This window comes from Myotis nattereri (genome assembly GCF_964212035.1).
Source record: "Myotis nattereri genome assembly, chromosome: 11".
NCBI classification, from domain to species: Eukaryota; Metazoa; Chordata; class Mammalia; order Chiroptera; family Vespertilionidae; genus Myotis; species Myotis nattereri.
Window position 1 is genome coordinate 78,578,336 of NC_138086.1, and position 19,676 is coordinate 78,598,011.

Consider the following 19,676-nt stretch of genomic DNA (forward strand, 5'->3'; position numbering starts at 1 on the left):
TCTGGGCCCAACAGTCAATAGCGCTGAGGCTGCCACAGCCGATGTATCTGACCTCTCGGGGAAGGAGGGGCCAGGAAAATCCGTGCCTTTTCACCTCTGCAGCGCAAGGCTGGAACCTCGCTCTCCAGAGATGCAGTCTCACCCGCTTGATGCGATGGAGCCTTTATACGGACAGTCTGCACCACTGCTACATGGAGGGTCCAAGGGCACTAAGCACCTTCTTCATGTATGTGTTATCTTAAAGGTCTGAATTCAAAACTCTCTCCATGGAGCTCAGGTCATTTCCATTGACCAGGCGCTCATTATTGAGATGTTTGGGGAATGACGGGTTTTCATTCTCCTAAGAGTTGGCCTCAGTGCATTGGAGAGGATGCTTACATTATTGGTTCCAGTCTTGCTGGAAACCTAAGCAGCATGTTCTATTGTGTGTGCCACTCGGAAGAAACCATAATTGGCTCCTAATGGTTAGCATCGCTAAGCAGAGTGCTGAGTGATTATCTCACTGAAGGCCCAGATGCCAGAAAGCATGTGTGCGTGTTGCCAATTCTCCTCACGGAGCAGGAGGCTGTCCCCACTCACACAGCACTTAAGTAGCAGCCCAGATTCCCAGTCCAAATCAGTCCACCCAACGTCCATGCTCCTGGGCCCCGGGCCAGACGGCCCCTCCCAGCAACCAGCCTTCCATGCTCTCTCTCCCTCCAGGTAGGCTCCTTGGGTGGTAACCCAGACCACTGGCCACATCTTCTCTAATTGTTCTTTGCTTCCGTGACACGTGTCCCTGGAAGTCACGTGGCTAGTGGCTGGAGCAGGCCTTGTGGCGACACTGGGCGTCTGCTCAAACGTGAATGGCAGGAGCCAACCCGCAGAAGCGTGAGAGATGGGGAGACACAAAGAGAACTACCGAACTCGTTAAGTAAGTCAGAGAAACGCAAACGCTACCTGGAATCACTCACAGGTGGAATCTAAAATCAAGCCAAACTCACAGAAACAGCGGAAGAGGGGCTGCCGGGGGTGGGGGGCTGGTGCGGGAATAGGCAGAGGTCAGTAAAAGGGCACACACCTTCAGCTACACGATGAGTAAGGCTCTCGTGGAACACAGGGTCACTCCCGCTGATGTGCTGTACCGCGTAACTGGAATGTGCTAAGAGCACAGAATTTAAATGTTCTCACACAAAGCGGGGGAGGGGGAAGAAACCATAACCGTGAAGTGGGGGATGTATTAATTAACTCGACTGGGGAAATCCTTTCCCGATGGAGACGTACATCACATCATCAGGGTATTCGCTTTAAATATCTTTCCATTTTATGTCAATTATATCTCAATACAGCTGAAAAGAAATAAATTTAAGAAAGAATTACCAACCAGATTTATGATTTAGTAGAAACTGCCTGGGTTTTAGTGTCCTACGTGCTGGCTTCGAACTGGGAGTTTCCTAGCTGTGTGATCTCCGGCAAGTGAAGGAGCCTCCGACGATTATGAACGGGAAAGTCTAAAGCCCGCCTCGCTGGGCTGTGCTACGGAGATAAACCACTCCACGCCGCACTTCACCTGCTGCCTGGCACACGGCATGTGCTGGGCAGATGGCACCTGCTGTTATTACTGCTACTAGGGCCATTATTATATACAGAATGCCGAATTCCGATGTCCAGCACAAACACTTAACTGTGCTTTGTGCAATCAATAAGCTTTCAAAAGGCCTTGGGTACATGAAATCCATGCAGCTTGAATCGTGTCTTAAATATACGACACAAGCAGGACGGTCAAGGGAAAACCTCAGGTTTGGGACACACTTGCCCAAAAGCACAGGCAGCTGTGTTTCTTCCAGGGAAATGAGATCCCCAACCCTACCAGGCAGGGGGCCGTGGAATGTTTCTGCCCAGAGAAGGGCGGACACCGAAGTTCCATTCTTATCTTTACTGTTCACTATGGAAGCCAGAAACTGAGGTCAATACGATGGACCCCAGACACAGTGTGTGTAAGACACAGGCTGACCACCGGGCTTAGGATCCACGCCCACAGGTCATATTAAATGTAAATCAAAGCTACCAGCCAAGGAATGGTATAAGAAATAAGAAGGATGGAGAAATGGCTATATTATAACGTGATCACAAAGGGTTTGAGTTCAAAGGCAGCTCTACCCTCACCCCCGCCCCCCATGTGCTTACCAGAGCGGGAGTGAGAGGCGTGGAGCGCTGATAAGGCGGGAGGCAGTCCAGCAGGCTGGCTGTTAGTTAGAACAAAGCCTCAAGGGGTTTTTTAATGCGTGTAAAGCCGCAGGGACGCACCTGTAAAGGCGCAGCTTCTACCAAACACCTGAGCTCGTGAGAGGTGCACGAGGTCCCGCCAGCAACGTGAACTGGGGCTGATGCATGGGGATCGTGGAAGCTCCGTGAGGCCAGTTAAGGAATCTGACTCGAATCTCAGGTCACGAGGAAGCTCGAGGCTCATTCGTGATTTTTTAAAAAACTGTGGTCGACTTTCCTCAACCAGAATCTTTCCTCACAGCTTCCCCAGTGAAAACAGCTCCATCCCAGCTGCTGTGGCCGCAGCCGCCTAGGAAAGCCTGGCAGCCACCAGAGGAGGATTGAAGGGCTCAGATGGAAGCCATGCACCTTCCCATCAGCCCTGGGGCCTGACCCTCTGCCTGGCCACCTGGCCCAGGTGTGCATTGTATTGAAATGACGGCCAGGACCCTCGCCTGCCCAGATGGCCCATGCCCGCCTTCCCTGAGAGAGGCCAGATCTATTTCCTTGTGTGGAGAGCATGGAGTTTCCGCGCTCGGGGCCATAAATAACACATCTAACAACCTCTCCTCCGCATGAAACAGCTTCCCACAGTCGGCAGCCTCCCGACCCCCCTTTCAGGTTCACCCTGGAGAGCTTCGCCAGCACTGGCTGTGCTCTCTAGGCAGCTGAAAGCTTCCACGGGGACAAGTACGTCCATCAAACAGGGAGATGACCAGCAGCCAGGCTGGGCCCTGAGCTGCCATGATTTTTCTGTGAACCTAAAACTGTTCTAAAATATATTATTTTTTAAATACATTTTTATTGATTTCAGAGAGGAAGGGAGAGGGAGAGACAGAGAGAAACATCAATGATGAGAGAGAATCATTGGTCAGCTGCCTTCTGGACGCCCCCCAACCCAAGCACCATTTGCCCTGACTGGGAATCTTGAACCATGACCTTCTCGTTCATAGGTCAACGCTCAACCTTTGAGACACACTGGCCGTGCCCCAAATATTTTTAAATATATTTTTTAATTGTTAATACACAGCAAAGGCCAGACCCCACGGCAGGGGCAGGACACCGCCTCCACGGGAGTCACGAGTGTGCAGCAGGAGTTGCTGTCTTAAAGCAGACGCTCCCAACTGCTCCAGCCGTGGCAGAATCCAGAGGAAATCATTTACCGGAATCTCTTAGAATCTCCTGGGACGGGGCACCAGGTGGTTCTCCTGAGAAATCAGCCTCGGGCACCAGGTGTGCAGCTCTGCACTACCTGACGGGGGTCTTGTGAAAATGCAGGTCCTGTGTCAGAAGATCGGAGGTGGGCTCCCCCATTCTCATGTCGAATGCGCTCCCAGGTGACGCCCGGGCAACTGGTGCTCAGCCCCACAGAGACGGCAGAGCAACAAGACAGAAGGCACCTGGCCCCTGACACCGGAGCATCGCGCCAGCCCAGGAGCCAGCTTCCATCTCACGGAAGCGCTGCTCTGTCTGGTGCGGCCACACCTCCTCCTGACTGCACTGAGTCTGCACCAAGCAGTCCCAGACGCAGCGTAAAGGGAAATCCAGCTGGTGACCCTCTCAAGCAGCATGTGAAAAGGGCAAACAGCTGTTTGGCACAAATGAATAGAAAACGGCTGGGTGGGCTTCTCGACGCGAGTGGGCTGCTTCCAGAGTCCCACAGAACCACCTCCGGGAGCAGCTATGATGACAGTGGTGTGCTGGCTGGATGACAACAACCCTAAACATCGACCTTGTCTTACATTCACACTCAAGCTCCAGTAATTCTGACTTGTTGTGTAGAACTTATTTCAATGAGTTATTTAGATCCACACAATGTTACATAACCTTCAACCAGATAATAAAATCTGACCAGGAAAAAAAAATCAGTACAGATTATAATCATAAAATAATATCAAGAACATAAATAAGAAGTGGAGTTGCCATGGCACCCTGACTCTGCAAAGGCCGGAAGCCGTCTGGAGTCCTGTGTTATTTGCTCTATGAAACCCTTCACTGCGTGTTAAGGTTCAGCCCCTTTTTCTTTAAATCACTTGCTGGGGGGGGGGGGGGGGGCAAGGTAACCCTCCTGAGAGAACCTGAACTAAAACAGCAAGTGCCAGCGACTCCCAGGAGCTGCCCAGATCCAAGCCAGGGAGGCCTTCCTGGGTAAAATCACCTTTTAAGTCACCATGATGTGGTTTTTATTCCGCCAACATTTACTGAGTATTTGTCACCTGCCAGGCAATATACTAGACTCACAGTGCAGTTTACACTAATCTCAAAATTACAATTGTCTGGGATCCAAGACTGAGCCCCGTGACACTCATCTCATTAGCAAGCCCTTACTCAATGCACTTGGCTGCTCCGGCCAAATTCGAAGAGAAACAGGATTCAAAAAATTAAGCTCTGTGCTGCCCGTGATGAAATGGTCTGCACGTGTCCATGAGTCCCCGCCAGGCAGGCTGGGGCAGCCCGTGCTGTGTGCTGGCCTGGAGCCCGCAGGCCACTGTCCCTGATCCTCGTCACAGCCTCAGACACTTGCCCTGGAATTTATTTTTAGTAAATATTTTTTTATTGATTTCAGAGAGGAAGGGAGAGGGAGAGAGAGATAGAAACATCAATGATGAGAGAGAATCATTGATCGGCTGCCTCCGGCACACCCCACGCTGAGGATGGAGCCCACAACCGGGCATGTGCTCTGACCGGGAATCGAATCTTAACCTCCTGGTCATAGGTTGATGCTCAACCACGGAGCCACGCTGGCCGGGCCACAAGCCCTGTATTGACACCGTACACGCAGATGCTGGGCGAGTGAAGCAGCCATGCATCGCCCTTGTGTGTGGGACAGAAACCAACTACACTGCAACTATTACTGCACAGACTCAGCACAGCCGGGGAGAGGCCAGGGGGAAAGAGCCATCAATGTCTGCGAAAATTCCAGAACCGAAGGGACACCGAGAACAACCCCACACCACTCCGCGCATTACCAACCTGGTCGATTTCCATGAGCTTGGGGTAGGCGCCCGGCCACTCGATGGCCACCTTGACGATGTCCGCGGGGGGAGGCATGGTGAAGCCGCGTCCCACGCTGGTGCCCCGGGCTCCCGCGGTGCGGACGGCCACACGTGTCTATCCCTGGTGAGGAATGACAAAGAGAAAGAAGGTCGCTCAGAGCACACGCGAGGCGGGCCTGCTTCATCACTTCCTGTTTTCACTGGTGGTTGAGGTACAAGTAACGGCTCAGGGACAGAAGACACAGCTGCCAACTGCACCCCTGGCTGCTCGGAGGAGGCAAGACAGAGGAGGAGAAGGTGCCAATGCCCTAGAGTCCAGCTGCCGGGGACATGGCCCCGGGGAGGACAGCTTTGTGACTCTGGACGGGAAAGCAGGCGCCCCTTACCCCCGGGTCCCGGGAGCTGGTCTCGCTCCGTCCAGAGCCACAGAAGCCCGCGCTCACAGCTCCGGAAGGACAGACTGCCCAGGAAGTCAGGTCAGGAAGCAGCGTTTCTCTACAGTGTTTTCTGTGTCACAAACAGAGCTGCACTATAGCAACCAGGATGTCACTGGGAAGGGACCAGGCCTGAGGTTCACACACGTGCAACACACCCCCTCCCCAAGGCCCACTCCCACCAGGCACCTTCCCGGAGGGACTGAGGGATGGAGATGCAGGCCGTTCAGAGCGGACCCTGGATCCTCATTTGATTGAGCGGCACTGCTGATACAAGGGGGTCAGGGAATCCTCTCCCAGCCCAGCCATCTCCGGTAGAGTGACCTTTTAACTTAGTATTTTATAATCATTTTTTTTATTGATTTCAGAGAGAAAGGGAGAGGGAGAGACAGAAACATCAATGATGGGAGAGAATCATTGATTGGCTGCCTTGCACGCCTCACACTGGGGATTGAGCCCGCAACCTGGGCATGTGCCCTGACCTGGAATTGAACCATGACCTACTTACTGGTTCTTAGGTCAATGTTCAACCTCTGAGCCACACCGGCCAGGCTAACTTAATATTTTTGAACAGGTCAAACACGCACATGATTCAACACATGAATGTGTGTGTGTGTATGTGATGACATGCAATGTAGAATCTCCCTCCTCTGGAAGTGGACCACCCACCCTGTCTCAGTTCAGACCCCCATCCCTCCCTCCGATTATCCAGTGTCATTAGTCTCTTCTGTATTCCTCTAGAACAGTGGTTCTCAACCTTCTGGCCCTTTAAATACAGTTCCTCATGTTGTGACCCAACCATAAAATTATTTTCGTTGCTACTTCGTAACTGTCATGTTGCTACTGTTATGAATCGTAATGTAAATATCTGATATGCAGGATGGTCTTAGGTAAGTGACGCCTGTGAAAGGGTCATTCGACCACCAAAGGGGTCGCAATCCACAGGTTGAGAACCGCTGCTCTAGAATGTCTTCGCATACACAAGGCAAATGCAAAAATGTGCCGCCCATCCTCCTGCGTACAGAAGGCAGCACTCTCTCCCCTGGTCTTTTCACTTTGTATCTCTTCGAAATCTCTCTATATTCGCACAAATACTGCACCTGCTTCTCTCACAGATGCGTCCTGGTTCTTTGCATGGAGACCACCTATCTGATGACCCCGTCCTCTGCCGGGACCCTGGGTGATTCTTCCCTGTGGCTGTTACAAAGGAGGCGGGTCAGTCAGCTTACGCATCCACCGCTTTGCACACACGTGAATACATCCTGCCCAAAGCGGGGCGGAGTGGAATTGCTGGGCCCGAGGGCAGAAGAAGTTTCAAATTCTCATGGCTGTTTCCAATGGGCCTCCTTGGAGCTGTGCCGTCCGCACTGCCTCCAGCAACGGATGAGGCTGCCTACCAACTCAGCCTCCCCAACAGCCTGCCGTTAGCACACCTGACGCCGCAAAGAAAGCAGATCTCGGTGCACTTCCAACCCGGATTTCCCCCACAGTGAGTGAGCCTGGACATGAACGGCCAAGTCCCAGGTACACTCCTCTGTGAACTGGCCAAGTCCTCTGCCCCATTTCCTAGCGGGTTCTTGTGGTTTTAGAAGTAGGTCTCGGTGTGAATATTCATCAGCCACATGCACGTGGGCCTTGCCCTCTCTCGGGGACTGGTGGACATCACTGCGACCACAGCAACAGAGCTGATCATGGCAGCCTCAGCAACGGCACCAGTCCTGTAAGTCACTCGCCTCCCTGGAGCTGACAAGGAAAGGAAATGAACCCAAACGACACGGCGGCTCCTCTGGCCCAGAAGACGAGGGAAGCCCACTGTGAGGCTCGTCAGCGCTGACCGGTGAGGGCCCATCTACTCGCTCAGCACCCACTCACTGAGCCTGCACGGTGCTGTCTGTAATGCGGGGGATCTGGATGTTAGACGGCACCGAGGGGCGTGCAGAGAAATGGCGCAGGCGAGGAGAAGCTGAGGCGTGTGAGTGCATTTGGGAGGAAGGGGCAGTAGTTCCATGTTAAATGGGAAGCCAGGAGAAGCGTCACTGAGAAGGCAGGTGTGAGGAAAGCCCTCTGAGAGGGGGGAGGTAAGCCAGGGGGCGAGCGTCAGGTTTGCACAGGCCTCGGGGACGGCAAGTGCCAAGGCCCCGGGGCAGGAGCATGTCTGGCGTGTTCCTGAAACAGGTGACGCGGAAGCCCAGTAAGCCAAGGCCACAGTAACAATGAGGCTCATGGCCGCTGGGGCATAACTTGGTAGGTTCATGCACGGGGCTCTCGACCACGTGGACACTCCCAACATATCCCTTGGTGTGACTTCCAGACAAAGCTCATGTCCATACACACCCACTGAGGGTACAAACTGGTACCACTCTCCAGAGGGACTGTGAGCAAACCGCCCCAGAGCCTTGAAATGTTGGATTCATGTGGAGTAATTTTACTTTTCTAGATGTTTCCTCAAGGATCATTATTAACTAAACCGTAACAATGCCTGTGGTTTTGGTTGCAATTCCCAAAACTTGGGAACAAGTGACCAGTCACGACCAGACTGGTTCAATAATTGTGGAGCCGCCAGGTGCTAAGACAAGCAGGCGATGGGCGCCGGGCTTCCCCCTGTGCCCTGTACAGTGTTTCACTCACTCGCGAATTCTAAGGACACGGTATTATATCTGCAGGGCACCATTCAACTCCGGACCCAGATTCAATTACACACCCTAGAATGAGAACAAAGCAGGCTCCAATGTGAAAACAGACTCGGTGTGACTCAGGTAACTCTATTCAACACAAACAGCCCACACTCCGGAGGGGCAAGAGGATAAAGAATAGAAGGAAGAATGGGTTGGGAGCACCCTCCTCCCGACTCCACACGAAACAGTCTAGGCTTGCACAGAAAGAGTCACCGAGCCTTCCAGGAATCAAAAGCCAGGGTGCTTGTCTCCCCTGGAGCTGGTATTGATTTCCCCAAGCTGTTCCGACAAAACCTGGTGAGCAGGTGAGAACACAATGACGAGGCTCCCCCTGGGTCTCCATGGAGAGAAGGCGAGGGAGCTGTGTACACAGACAGCAGCCACTGAGCGCAGACAGGTGGGGGGCACCCCTGGGAACTCACTGAACCCAGGGCAATTAGGCCTCTTCACTTTCCCTCAGACTAACCAGCAAGGACAGGGCGCCCCAGGCTCCCGGGGGTGCAGTCAGGCGCACAGCTGCAGAAGGAATGAGGCAGGTCCGCATCGCTACCCTCAGAAGCCCACGCTTTACCCTCCTGAACTCATCTTTCCAGGAGGGGTCACTTAGCTCTCCAGGCTTCTGGATACAGTCGCTGCTGCTTCCAAGGAAATGCAGGAAAGGAAGCTTCTAGCCCAGGCTCTCGCGCCCTTGGCCCAGTGAGCGTTTGGGGGCACAGTCCTTTGTTGTAGAGCCGCCCCGTGCACTGTAGGGTGGTTAGCAGCATCCCTGGCCTCCACCCACAGTCGTCCACAGCCCCTCTCGGTCGTGACACTCAGGGATGTCCTCAGACATTGTTGTCAAATGTCCTCTGACGGCAAAATCATCCTCCAGGGAAGTGGTGCACTACCAAGGCCGCCGGGCCGATTACTAACGATCAGGCCACCCATAACTGAGCTTGACGCAAGATAGACGGTCTCATCAGGCTCTCCAAGAATCAAGAACACCAGGCCCAGTGCCTGGCCAGGCGTAGCCAGGGTGGTGTCCTTTGCCTCCTGGACACAGCAGGCGTGGATCCGTCACCTTAACCCCGCCACACCTGAGCGCAGTAAGCAGAAGGCACACCCGGACCACAATCCTACCAGCCGGGCAGGCACGTCACAAAGGGTTGTCAGCTGAATGCATCCTCTCCCCCACCAACATCTCATCAGAGCTCCTGGCAGCAAAACCACGTCTGGTATTGTCAAAACTGCCCCGTAGAGATAAGCTCCATGACCTGTGTGCACAGCCTGACAGAACATGTCTCATGCAAACTAAAACTTAAGAACCACTAATGGGAAGTCTCCACAGCTGGCAGCCATTCCAACCATTCTGCCTTGTAAGGGAACTGTCTATGGAGTCCCGGAAGCAACTAGGCATCGGTGTGGAATTGTCCAATGGCCTGCTTGTCCGCTGTTTGATTTACTTTATTCCGTTTGTAATATTAAGGTTCTCCAAGAGCACATAATAGAGCATACAGATGGTATGTTATAAAGCTGTACACCTGACATCTGTATAATATTATTAACCAATCTTACCCCAACAAATCTACTAATAAAAAATTAAATTTAAAGATTCTACAGCCTTCATATGCATGTCAAATGGCTTACAGCTGAGTGAAAATGAGATGAAGAAGCACTTTTTATTTGGGAGTTAGTTACCAAGCTCTACATGTCCGTTAGATGTGACTCGTAAGCCCTCAGCAAGTTGAAATTCTCTTTATCATTCGCTGAATGTCTCCTTAGCTTTGGGTTATGTTTCCAAGACAACGGCGAGAAACCTGTCCTGATTCCCATCTAGAAATCCGTCTGTGTCTGCACACTGTTCGTGCCCAAAGTCCTCCATGTCTCAGGACGTGCTGGCAACACACCTCCCTGCAGTCTCTCAAAGATCACAGCCCGGCGGGGCTCGGGGCTGAGCACCGACCTATGAACCAGGAGGTCACAGTGTGATTCCAGGTCAGGGCACAGGCTGGGGCGTGGGCTCCATCCTCAGAGGGGGGCCTGCAGGAGGTAGCAGATCAATGATTCTCCCTCATCATTTATGTTTCTGTCTCTCTCTCTCCCTTTCCCTTCCTCTCTGAAATCAGTAAAAATGTATTTTTAAAAATGATCTGTAACATTGCTACATGTTTTTCCAAGCAGCTTGATTAGGTCCCAGACTTCATAAAATCCCCAAATACCTGATCCGTATATTTTTCTGAAATTTCCATACAGTGTTAGTTTGGGGTCCCCACAATGGCTTTAAACCCTATTGTCCTATGTCTGGTCTTTCTATTACACAAGCAAAACCTGTTGAGAGAAAAGAAAAGAAGCCTGAGGGAGGATGTCCCTGCGGGAGGATGTCCCTGAGGGAGGATGTCCCTGCGGGAGGATGTCCCCGTGGGAGCTGTCGATGGGAAAACCAACACGCCTGTCCCAGTGACCCATGTGCCCACGACGTCACTGAAGGCCCTGACAGATGGGCCCGTGGAGGCCACACGGCAGGCCAGTGGGGAAGAGCAGCTGGAGAAACCATTTGCTTCAGCTCCTCTGTCCCTTCCTTCCTCCCCAGGAAAGCTGCCTCTGGCCCACTGGCCATCAAATTCCACTTGTGACAGAGAAGAGGTTTCTAACAATTAGGGGGAGGGTGGGGAGGGAGCACAAGTCCCATATTTACATGCTGAGTGGTCCTGATAGAAAAAAGAAATAAGAGAACATTTTCCCTTGGCATCCAGGTGAGGGAGGCAGGGAAAGGGCCCTGACACCCCCTGCAGGCAGCCTTTCCTTTACTCTCCGTGCACTGTGCAAAGGAGGAAATAAACCTTCCTCAACCCTCTTAGGTGCAGCAACTGGACGCTGCAAATTCAATGAACAGAGGTTAGCTGGAAAGGAAAAAAAAGCATTTATTTACTCATGCCATGCTCAAAGCTGCAGGGAACTCGGTAATCCAAAGAGTTGGTTAGAATTCAGAGCTTCTGCATCATCTCACCAGTGATGAAGCGTGAAGAAGAGGCTAAGCAAAGGAACAGGGGGCTGCTTCTGGCAGGGTGTACTTTGTCCAAAGGTGACTTGGAAATGTAGGACAAAAGGGGTGCTTAGTGAGGTTTGTTGTGCACAGCGAGGCACTCTTGGGAACAAAGCTGACTGGGAAGTAGTTCTCTTCCTGGTTTGGGGGACAAAAGGGACACCTTTCAAATGAAAATGTCCGTTATGAACGTAAATTTCCTTTACAAAAGAATTCTGCAGGGAAACTGCTGGAGTGATTTTGTCCCCCTAGGGAACATCTGTCATCTGGGGATATTTTGATTGTCACAAAGGGGGAGGTGCTACTAGCATCTAGTGCAGTGGTTCTCAACCTTCTGGCCCTTTAACTACAGTTCCTCATGTTGTGAACCAACCATAAAATTATTTTCGTTGCTACTTCATAACTGTAATGCTGATACTGTTATGAATCGCAATGTAAATATCTGATATGCAGGATGGTCTTAGGCGACCCCTGTGGAAGGGTCGTTCGACCGCCAAAGGGGTCGCGACCCACAGGTTGAGAACCGCTGATCTAGTGGGTAGAGGCCAAAGATATTGCTCAACACCCCGCAATTCCCTGGATGACCCCCACAACAGAGAACTGTCTGGTCCCCAATGGGAATAGAGCCCTTTGAAGTAGAAGAAGGGCACAGAGCTAGCTCTTTCTGTGTTTGCTGTTTCCTCCTGGCTTTCAGCTCAAGAATAGGTCCACGCCTACCCCCCACATCTGTTGACCGGCCTGTGTTAGAAACTTGCCATTACCTGAAGACATGACTGGCACCACTGCAGTTACATGCTCCACTTGGCAGCCCAGTGGACGCCGTAGTTTGGTCCCCAATTCTCCAGCTCAGGTGCCTGCAGGTCACAGCTCTGCCGGAGCCCTCCCCTCAGGGGCTCCGACTGCCCTTCCTCCCGGGACTGGGAGCAGAAATCACACAGGTCCTGCAGGCACTCCTCTCAGCCTGGCATTTCCCACCCAACACTGCTTCTTTGACATATTAATTAGTGCAAAACAAAAACAAAAAGCAAACCAACAACAGTCAAGTCTCTTGTAAAACCCTGCATGGCAGGCACACTACCTAAAAATGACTAACCAGTCCCTCCACTATGTGCTTTCACAGTGACCTTATGAAACAGGTCCCATTCCTAAGCCATCTTCCAGACAAGGAAACAGAGTTGCAGAGACATTCCGAAACTTGCCCGACGCTAGTCACACGCGGAGCCCAGCCAGACTCAGACTGTTAGGGGAGAGTTAGACCTCGGCCCTTCAGCTCAGCTAAGAAAGAATTCAGAACAATAAACTCAGCACAAGAAGTTTATTTAGAAAATCACAGAAGTCAAAATAGTGAGCCAGCAGGGCCGAATGAACTCAGGAAACAAGTTCCAGAGGCAAAGAAGGGCCTGTGGAGCTTAGGAAAAAGGTAACGCACCTGAGGGAAGACGAGGGGCAAGGCGCTGGGATGCTCCTGAGACAGACAGAGCTGGCAGGCTGGGTCCCTCGTCTTAAGAGCTTTTATCTGTTTTCCAAAGGCAGGTACCATAGGGGAAGTGTCAGGGGAGGCGTCAGGGAAGGACCTCAATAGAATATTCATAAGCTTTGCAGGTGTGTCCTTTCAGGGTCCTGGTCTCTAATTGGTCGGTGCTAGGGGAGGGGTCCATGGTCACTGAATCTGGTCCTGATGTCACCCATGGCGTCATGTCATCTGGTTTTGCTGCTTTTCTGGGCCTGGAGCTGAAACACAGCTGAGACCTAGATGTTATCTCTAGTTTGACCAGAACTCTGTCTCTGTGGTCAACAGACCTGAGGCTTTGTTCCTAAGATTATTTGATGCTGATCAGGACCTCGTTGTCCTGAGGCCTTAATGCTTAAAGGGGTGGCAGTGCTACACCTTGTATGGGAGTCCTAGGAGGCTATTCTCTGGCCCCTTGTTCCTACTCTAAGAGGGTCTAACTCAGGGGTGGGCAAACTTTTTGACTTGAGGGCCACAATGGGTTCTTAAACTGGACCAGAGGGCCAGAACAAAAGCATGGATGCAGTGTTTGTGTGAACTAATATAAATTCAAAGTAAACATCATTACATAAAAGGGTATGGTCTTTTTTTTCAATAGTTTTATTCATTTCAAACGGGCCGGATCCGGCCCGCGGGCCGTAGTTTGCCCACGGCTGCTAACTGCATGACTAGCAACATGCTAAGGGAATAAAGCTCACCCTGGGGGTAAGGTGTTGCCTATAATCCTCGTTTTCCCAGTTCTGCCCAATGCTACACACCCAGGACATTCCGCCCAGGTGACATTCCGTACCTGGCCCGTGTTCAGGCTCTGCTGGTGCCTAAGTGCCTCCTCTATCAAGTCTGCATCTGTCAGCTTCCATAGTACGTTTTTTATCACTATTCCACATTCTGAAAGGTTCCTTTACTATGGGACTTCCCGGGCCTTTAATATAATATATGTAGACGGTGGAATCTTTATGTGCAATATACAATATTTCCCACATATACATGTCCAGAAAACACCTCCCTCACCATGCGTCCGTGGCACTGGTTTCTTATGGGATACACTTTGGGAAATGATGCACTGAGACCACTTGCCTCCTTGGTTTTTCAGGAAAAAAGAATTGTTGCCAAACAGCCTTGGCCAGAAACGCGCAGTGGAAAGTGGCGGGGAAAAAGCTTGACTTTAGGCCTGTGTTGAATTATTATCACCTGCATCTGTGGGACCGTCTCCAGGAAAGCAGCCCACTTCTTTTGAGCAACTCTTTCCAATTCACATGGGGCAGTAAACATTCAATTAACTGCAGCTTCTACTGTGCAAACTGGCCGCAGATCAATAGCGAGAGAAATGGAGTATTTGTAGCAGTGATAGCTGGAATCTGCATGTCTCCCCTCTTGCTTTCAATCTCCGCATGGTGACTCGGGGAGTAGAGCACATAAACCTTGCCCAGCCTGCCTCTGAGCATCTCCAGGGCACCGTTCCCCACCAACTGCATCCCTGCGCCCATCCCCACAGACACGGGCAATGGCTCTGAGTCAGACGTGGCAAACAGGCGTTCAGATCACCAGCAGTGCTTCTGCAGTGGCCGCTGGTAGCACTGCTTAGAGGCGGCCAGCCCCAGATGGGCCTGGTCCGGGGACTCTCCAGGTGTGTGTGAGCCCCGGGAGGAGAGTGAGCTCCCAGGCGGAGGCTGGCTACCTCTCTCCTCGCCTAGCTGCTGCCACTTCCAGGCACAACAGCCTCCCCTGCCTCCTGCCTTCGGTCACGGTGAGCCCTCTACCTGGACGGTCTTTCCCTCTCCTAGAGGTCAATGCCCGTCTCCTGGGCCAGCTCCTGGGGGGCCCCCTGACCCCATGGCTCCTGGCTAGCAGCAGCTGCCCCTTCCTGAGTGTTTGCAGTGCACCTACCGGGCACCTGCTCAACTTCTGCCAGAGGTTTCTACGATTTCCCCAGGGACACGGGTGACAGACCTTATTCGCCTCTGCACCTCGGGTCCTGAGCAGATGGCATGGCCAGCAATACGTGAATAAATCTCTCTCAGACAAGGGAATGAATCACTCTTCTCTTAAAAGAGAATCCTGAGGTTCTTTTAAGGGTGAGGAATCACTCAGGCCACAAATGCATTTTTAAAATCCAGAATCCCTCGCACAGGAAACGTCCAGGGCTCCCTCCAGCAGCCGCTCACTGTTCCCATCACCAGAACCAGCAAGGGAGGCGCTCGGAGGCCAAAGTAAGATGAGACCAGAGCCCCGCTTTGCCTGGAGCTCTGCGAGGAGGGAGTCACATCTCAAATGGAAAGTTCATTATCTCACAGACCCAGGCACACACTTCCCTCCTGGTTCCGGGTTTGGATATTTGCTTTTCAAATTCCTTTCCAGCTGTTGTAATGCTGAGGCTTCCCTCCTCCCAGCCCCCTCCCCTCTCCCCTGGGCTCCCTCCCCCTGCAAGCCTTGTCACCCTGAGGGGTGCTGACATCCCCCTTGGAGGAGCGGGAGCCCAGGCCAGTTCCCTATCTCAGAACCCAGACTGCAGGCCACAGGAAATGCTGGAGCCTTCCCACCACCGTGCCAGCCAAACCCTCCAAGTTCCCAAACCGGCTGATGCAAAAACAACACGTGCAACTCCCCTACCCTCTCTCCCCAGCAGCAGCCCAGCTCACAGCCACCCTGGAAGCTCCACTGCATCAGGGTACAGGGAGGACCTTCCTCAGAGGCAGGTGCTGGGCTGTGGCACCGGGACTCTCACCTGAAAGCCAGCAGAGTTAGTCACTGTGAAGGGCGGTGCCCAACACGATGCAACAGGCACCCGCACAGGATGGCATCCCCACTGCCCCTCTCCCTCCTTGGGTCCCTGAGAATGTCCTCCTCTGGCTGAGCATGGGCTTGTGGAGCAGTGGGAGTCGGATGTCTGCCTGGGCCTTAATCCCGCTCTGCAGGTCCACAGCTCTGTGACGCCAGACAAACTGCATAGCACATACAACCCCCATGTCCTCATCTGTCCCACTGGGTCAACAGAACCTTTCTCCAGGGACTGTTGTGGAGACTGAACATACGCAATTAGACCAGGGCCAGCTGTGGTGTCAATGTTGTTGTTGTTATTATTATTATTAACTAGAGGCCCATGCACTGGGGGGAGGGGTGTCCCTCAGCCCAGCCTGCACCCTCTCCAATCTGGGACTGCTGCCTCCCAACCACTCGCCTGCCTGCCAGTCTGATGGAGGCCTAACTGCTTCCCTGCCGGCCTGATTGCCCACACTGCCCTCCCCTGCTGGCCATCTTGTGCCCACATGGGGGCGGCCATCTTGTGTGAGGGTGTGATGGTCAATTTGCATATTGCCTCTTTATTATGTAGGATTATCAGGCATGGGACCTGCCTCCTCCAGGGAAACACAGAGGTCCCACCGCATGGTAACCCTCTGTCCCTTGATCATCATAACAGAACATGGCCATGGCCATGAGACAGAGGAACAGACAATGGCCATGAGACAGAGGAACAGACAATGGCCATGAGACAGAGGAACAGACAATGGCCATGAGACAGAGGAACAGACAATGGCCATGAGACAGAGGAACAGACAATGGCCATGAGAGCAGAGGAACAGACAATGGCCATGAGAGCAGAGGAACAGACAATGGCCATGAGACAGAGGAACAGACAATGGCCATGAGACAGAGGAACAGACAATGGCCATGAGACAGAGGAACAGACAATGGCCATGAGACAGAGGAACAGACAATGGCCATGAGAGCAGAGGAACAGACAATGGCCATGAGACAGAGGAACAGACAATGGCCATGAGAGCAGAGGAACAGACAATGGCCATGAGACAGAGGAACAGACAATGGCCATGAGACAGAGGAACAGACAATGGCCATGAGACAGAGGAACAGACAATGGCCATGAGAGCAGAGGAACAGACAATGGCCATGAGACAGAGGAACAGACAATGGCCATGAGACAGAGGAACAGACAATGGCCATGAGACAGAGGAACAGACAATGGCCAGGAGACAGAGGAACAGACAATGGCCAGGAGACAGAGGAACAGACAATGGCCATGAGACAGAGGAACAGACAATGGCCATGAGACAGAGGAACAGACAATGGCCATGAGACAGAGGAACAGACAATGGCCAGGAGACAGAGGAACAGACAATGGCCATGAGACAGAGGAACAGACAATGGCCATGAGACAGAGGAACAGACAATGGCCATGAGACAGAGGAACAGACAATGGCCATGAGACAGAGGAACAGACAATGGTCATGAGAGCAGAGGAACAGACAATGGCCATGAGACAGAGGAACAGACAATGGCCATGAGACAGAGGAACAGACAATGGCCATGAGACAGAGGAACAGACAATGGCCATGAGACAGAGGAACAGACAATGGCCATGAGACAGAGGAACAGACAATGGCCATGAGACAGAGGAACAGACAATGGCCATGAGACAGAGGAACAGACAATGGCCATGAGACAGAGGAACAGACAATGGCCATGAGAGCAGAGGAATAGACAATGGCCATGAGACAGAGGAACAGACAATGGCCATGAGACAGAAGAACAGACAATGGCCATGAGACAGAGGAACAGACAATGGCCATGAGAGCAGAGGAATAGACAATGGCCATGAGACAGAGGAACAGACAATGGCCATGAGAGCAGAGGAAATCCTAACTGGCCTGAAGTCCAAGGACATGTTATGGATTTGCAGAACTTTTTTGTTCTGGGTTGAAAGGAATGAGTGCAAGTTTCTAGGTGAGTGACTGAGTTGGGAGGAAGTGGAAGAGGAAGGTTAGGGTTAAGGTTCTGGAAGGAGCGACCTGCATTGCAAAGGTGGGGAGTCGCACCTGCCTGATCAGACAACCCAATGAAACCGAAGACACCGCGTTCTCTCCTGACTGCAGGCTCGGGTCGCAGGAAAGTCCTCTGAGCCCAGGGGCCAATGATGACCAGCCCCTCTCCCAGGTGTCCTACCCTGGCTCTAAATAGTAGAACCTCCATGTGTTTCTCAGGGAAGTTTCCATTAAAAACATGCATTTTCCTCATTCTCTGGGTTTCAGATATCTTAGCCTCTGACACAAACTCCCAGTAAGACAAACCCTGTGGAGTCTTCTCTCTTATCTCTCACCTTGGGGGGCCCTGTCAAGCTCCCTGGATTGTAGGCTAGAAATCTCTTCCTTCGGGTTTCTAATCTGGGCTCCCTCAGAGGTATGCCCCAATTTTTCTTGAGATAAAATACTTTCAGGGCACACGTTATCGGCATGCACAGGTTTTTCACACAAACACCTAGATAACAGTGGATCCCAGGGGCCAGCGTTCGCTGTTGATGAACAAAGGGATTTCTCTTCCGTAGAGATTCACATGAATCTAGAAATGTCTTACCACGTTGATTTAAAATAAACCCATGGTACGAACTAGGGGAAGGCGGCCTGCAGTTCTACAGGAAAGGCAGTACCTGACTGCATCGGATGACCCATCTGCTTACCACCACCCTGAGGACCACTCGGGTGGGTTTTTTTAAATGCTCTTCCCCTTCACTTTCCCCTGGCCATGCTTCCCTGCAACCTGCCAGCACACCTGGAAGAGGTGAGGCTAAACCCGGTAAGAGGAAAGCAGGAAGGGCTACCAGCTCAGCGCTGGCGAGTTGCTGACTGAGGGCCTTCTCAAATGCCCTTGGCAAGTGACTGGATGCTGGTGATTTTAATTCTTTTCATTTTCGCTCAGTTCTAACAAACTTGGGCTCAACCTGCTGATATTGGCTAAGGACTCAGTTATGCCAAAAACAAGCCAATAATACTAAAACGCTGAGAGAGAGAGAGAGAGAGAGAGAGAGAGAGAGAAACCTAGCTAGATTAGTTACGAAGATTGTGGGGAAAATGAGAATAGGCCGCCATGACATGCATCTTCTCACTTTTCTATTACGATATGCTTGGCCTCGCCAAGAAAACAGGCCAGACACTATACATCTCTGTGCACAGCCTGAGTGCTGCTGATGGCGCTGGTAATGGGGTCAGACTCTAGGACCTAATTATCTGCGGCAGGAATTTAATAAAGGCGATCAAAGGAAACCCGGTTCCACTTGATGCTAAGAGTCTAACTTTGTTCAGCTTTTCAATTACACCCCAGAGCTCCTGACTCCACAGAGGCAAGACGGGGTAAGGAGGAGGACCGGTCTGGGAGTCAGACGGGTCTGAACTGCAATGAGAAGGTGGTGGTGTTTCAGCCGGGGCACAAGGTGACCAGGTTTGCATGGTACCTCATCCTGCAGGGGACAGACTGGAACAGGGCACGGATGGACGGGGGGAGCTTGGTGAGAAAGTGAGGGGGGCAGCAGCTCGGGCTGGGAGGGGGGAGTTGGCGTTAGAGGTGAAAAAGGTGAAGGACTGATGAGCTACTTTAAGAATAACCATCAGCAGGAAGTGACGATGGACTGAATACAGGGGAGGAAGGAGAGGCTGAAGTCCAGGTCACGCAGGCTTCTGTCTGACGTCACCGGATACACGGACGGTGATGCCATTTACTGAGCGAGGGCTCCTCCAAAGGGAAGATGCTCCAGCCGATTTGCTGAGCTCCATCGAGTGAAGGGGTGCGTAGAGTCGCCCGGAGGGACCAGGGGGAAAGTCCACGCCACTAGGCTAGTGCCAGAGACAGCCCTTTCCTGCAGGTGACATCTACCATGCAGGGCCACTTCCTTCTTCTTACTAGTAAAGGGGGAGCAGCAGAGTAAGCAGTGCCAGCCGCAGACGGGACCCTGTTTCACTGCCTCCTCGCCTTGTGGTCTCCGGAACATTGCTCTCTGTGCAGAAATTG

At 52.2% G+C, this 19,676-nt stretch overlaps 1 protein-coding gene across 3 annotated transcripts in view; it reads right to left on the minus strand.

Annotated features, from left to right (window-relative positions):
* ELMO1 (engulfment and cell motility 1) overlaps window positions 1-19,676 on the minus strand; it is a 392,644-nt gene that overhangs the window by 313,831 nt on the left and 59,137 nt on the right. For all 3 annotated transcript variants that reach the window (XM_081102184.1, XM_081102182.1, XM_081102183.1), the window contains exon 2: window positions 5,218-5,361. In XM_081102184.1, the coding sequence (XP_080958310.1) occupies window positions 5,218-5,295 (78 nt within the window). In that variant the 5' untranslated portion in view covers window positions 5,296-5,361. The remainder of the gene's footprint in view (window positions 1-5,217; window positions 5,362-19,676) is intronic.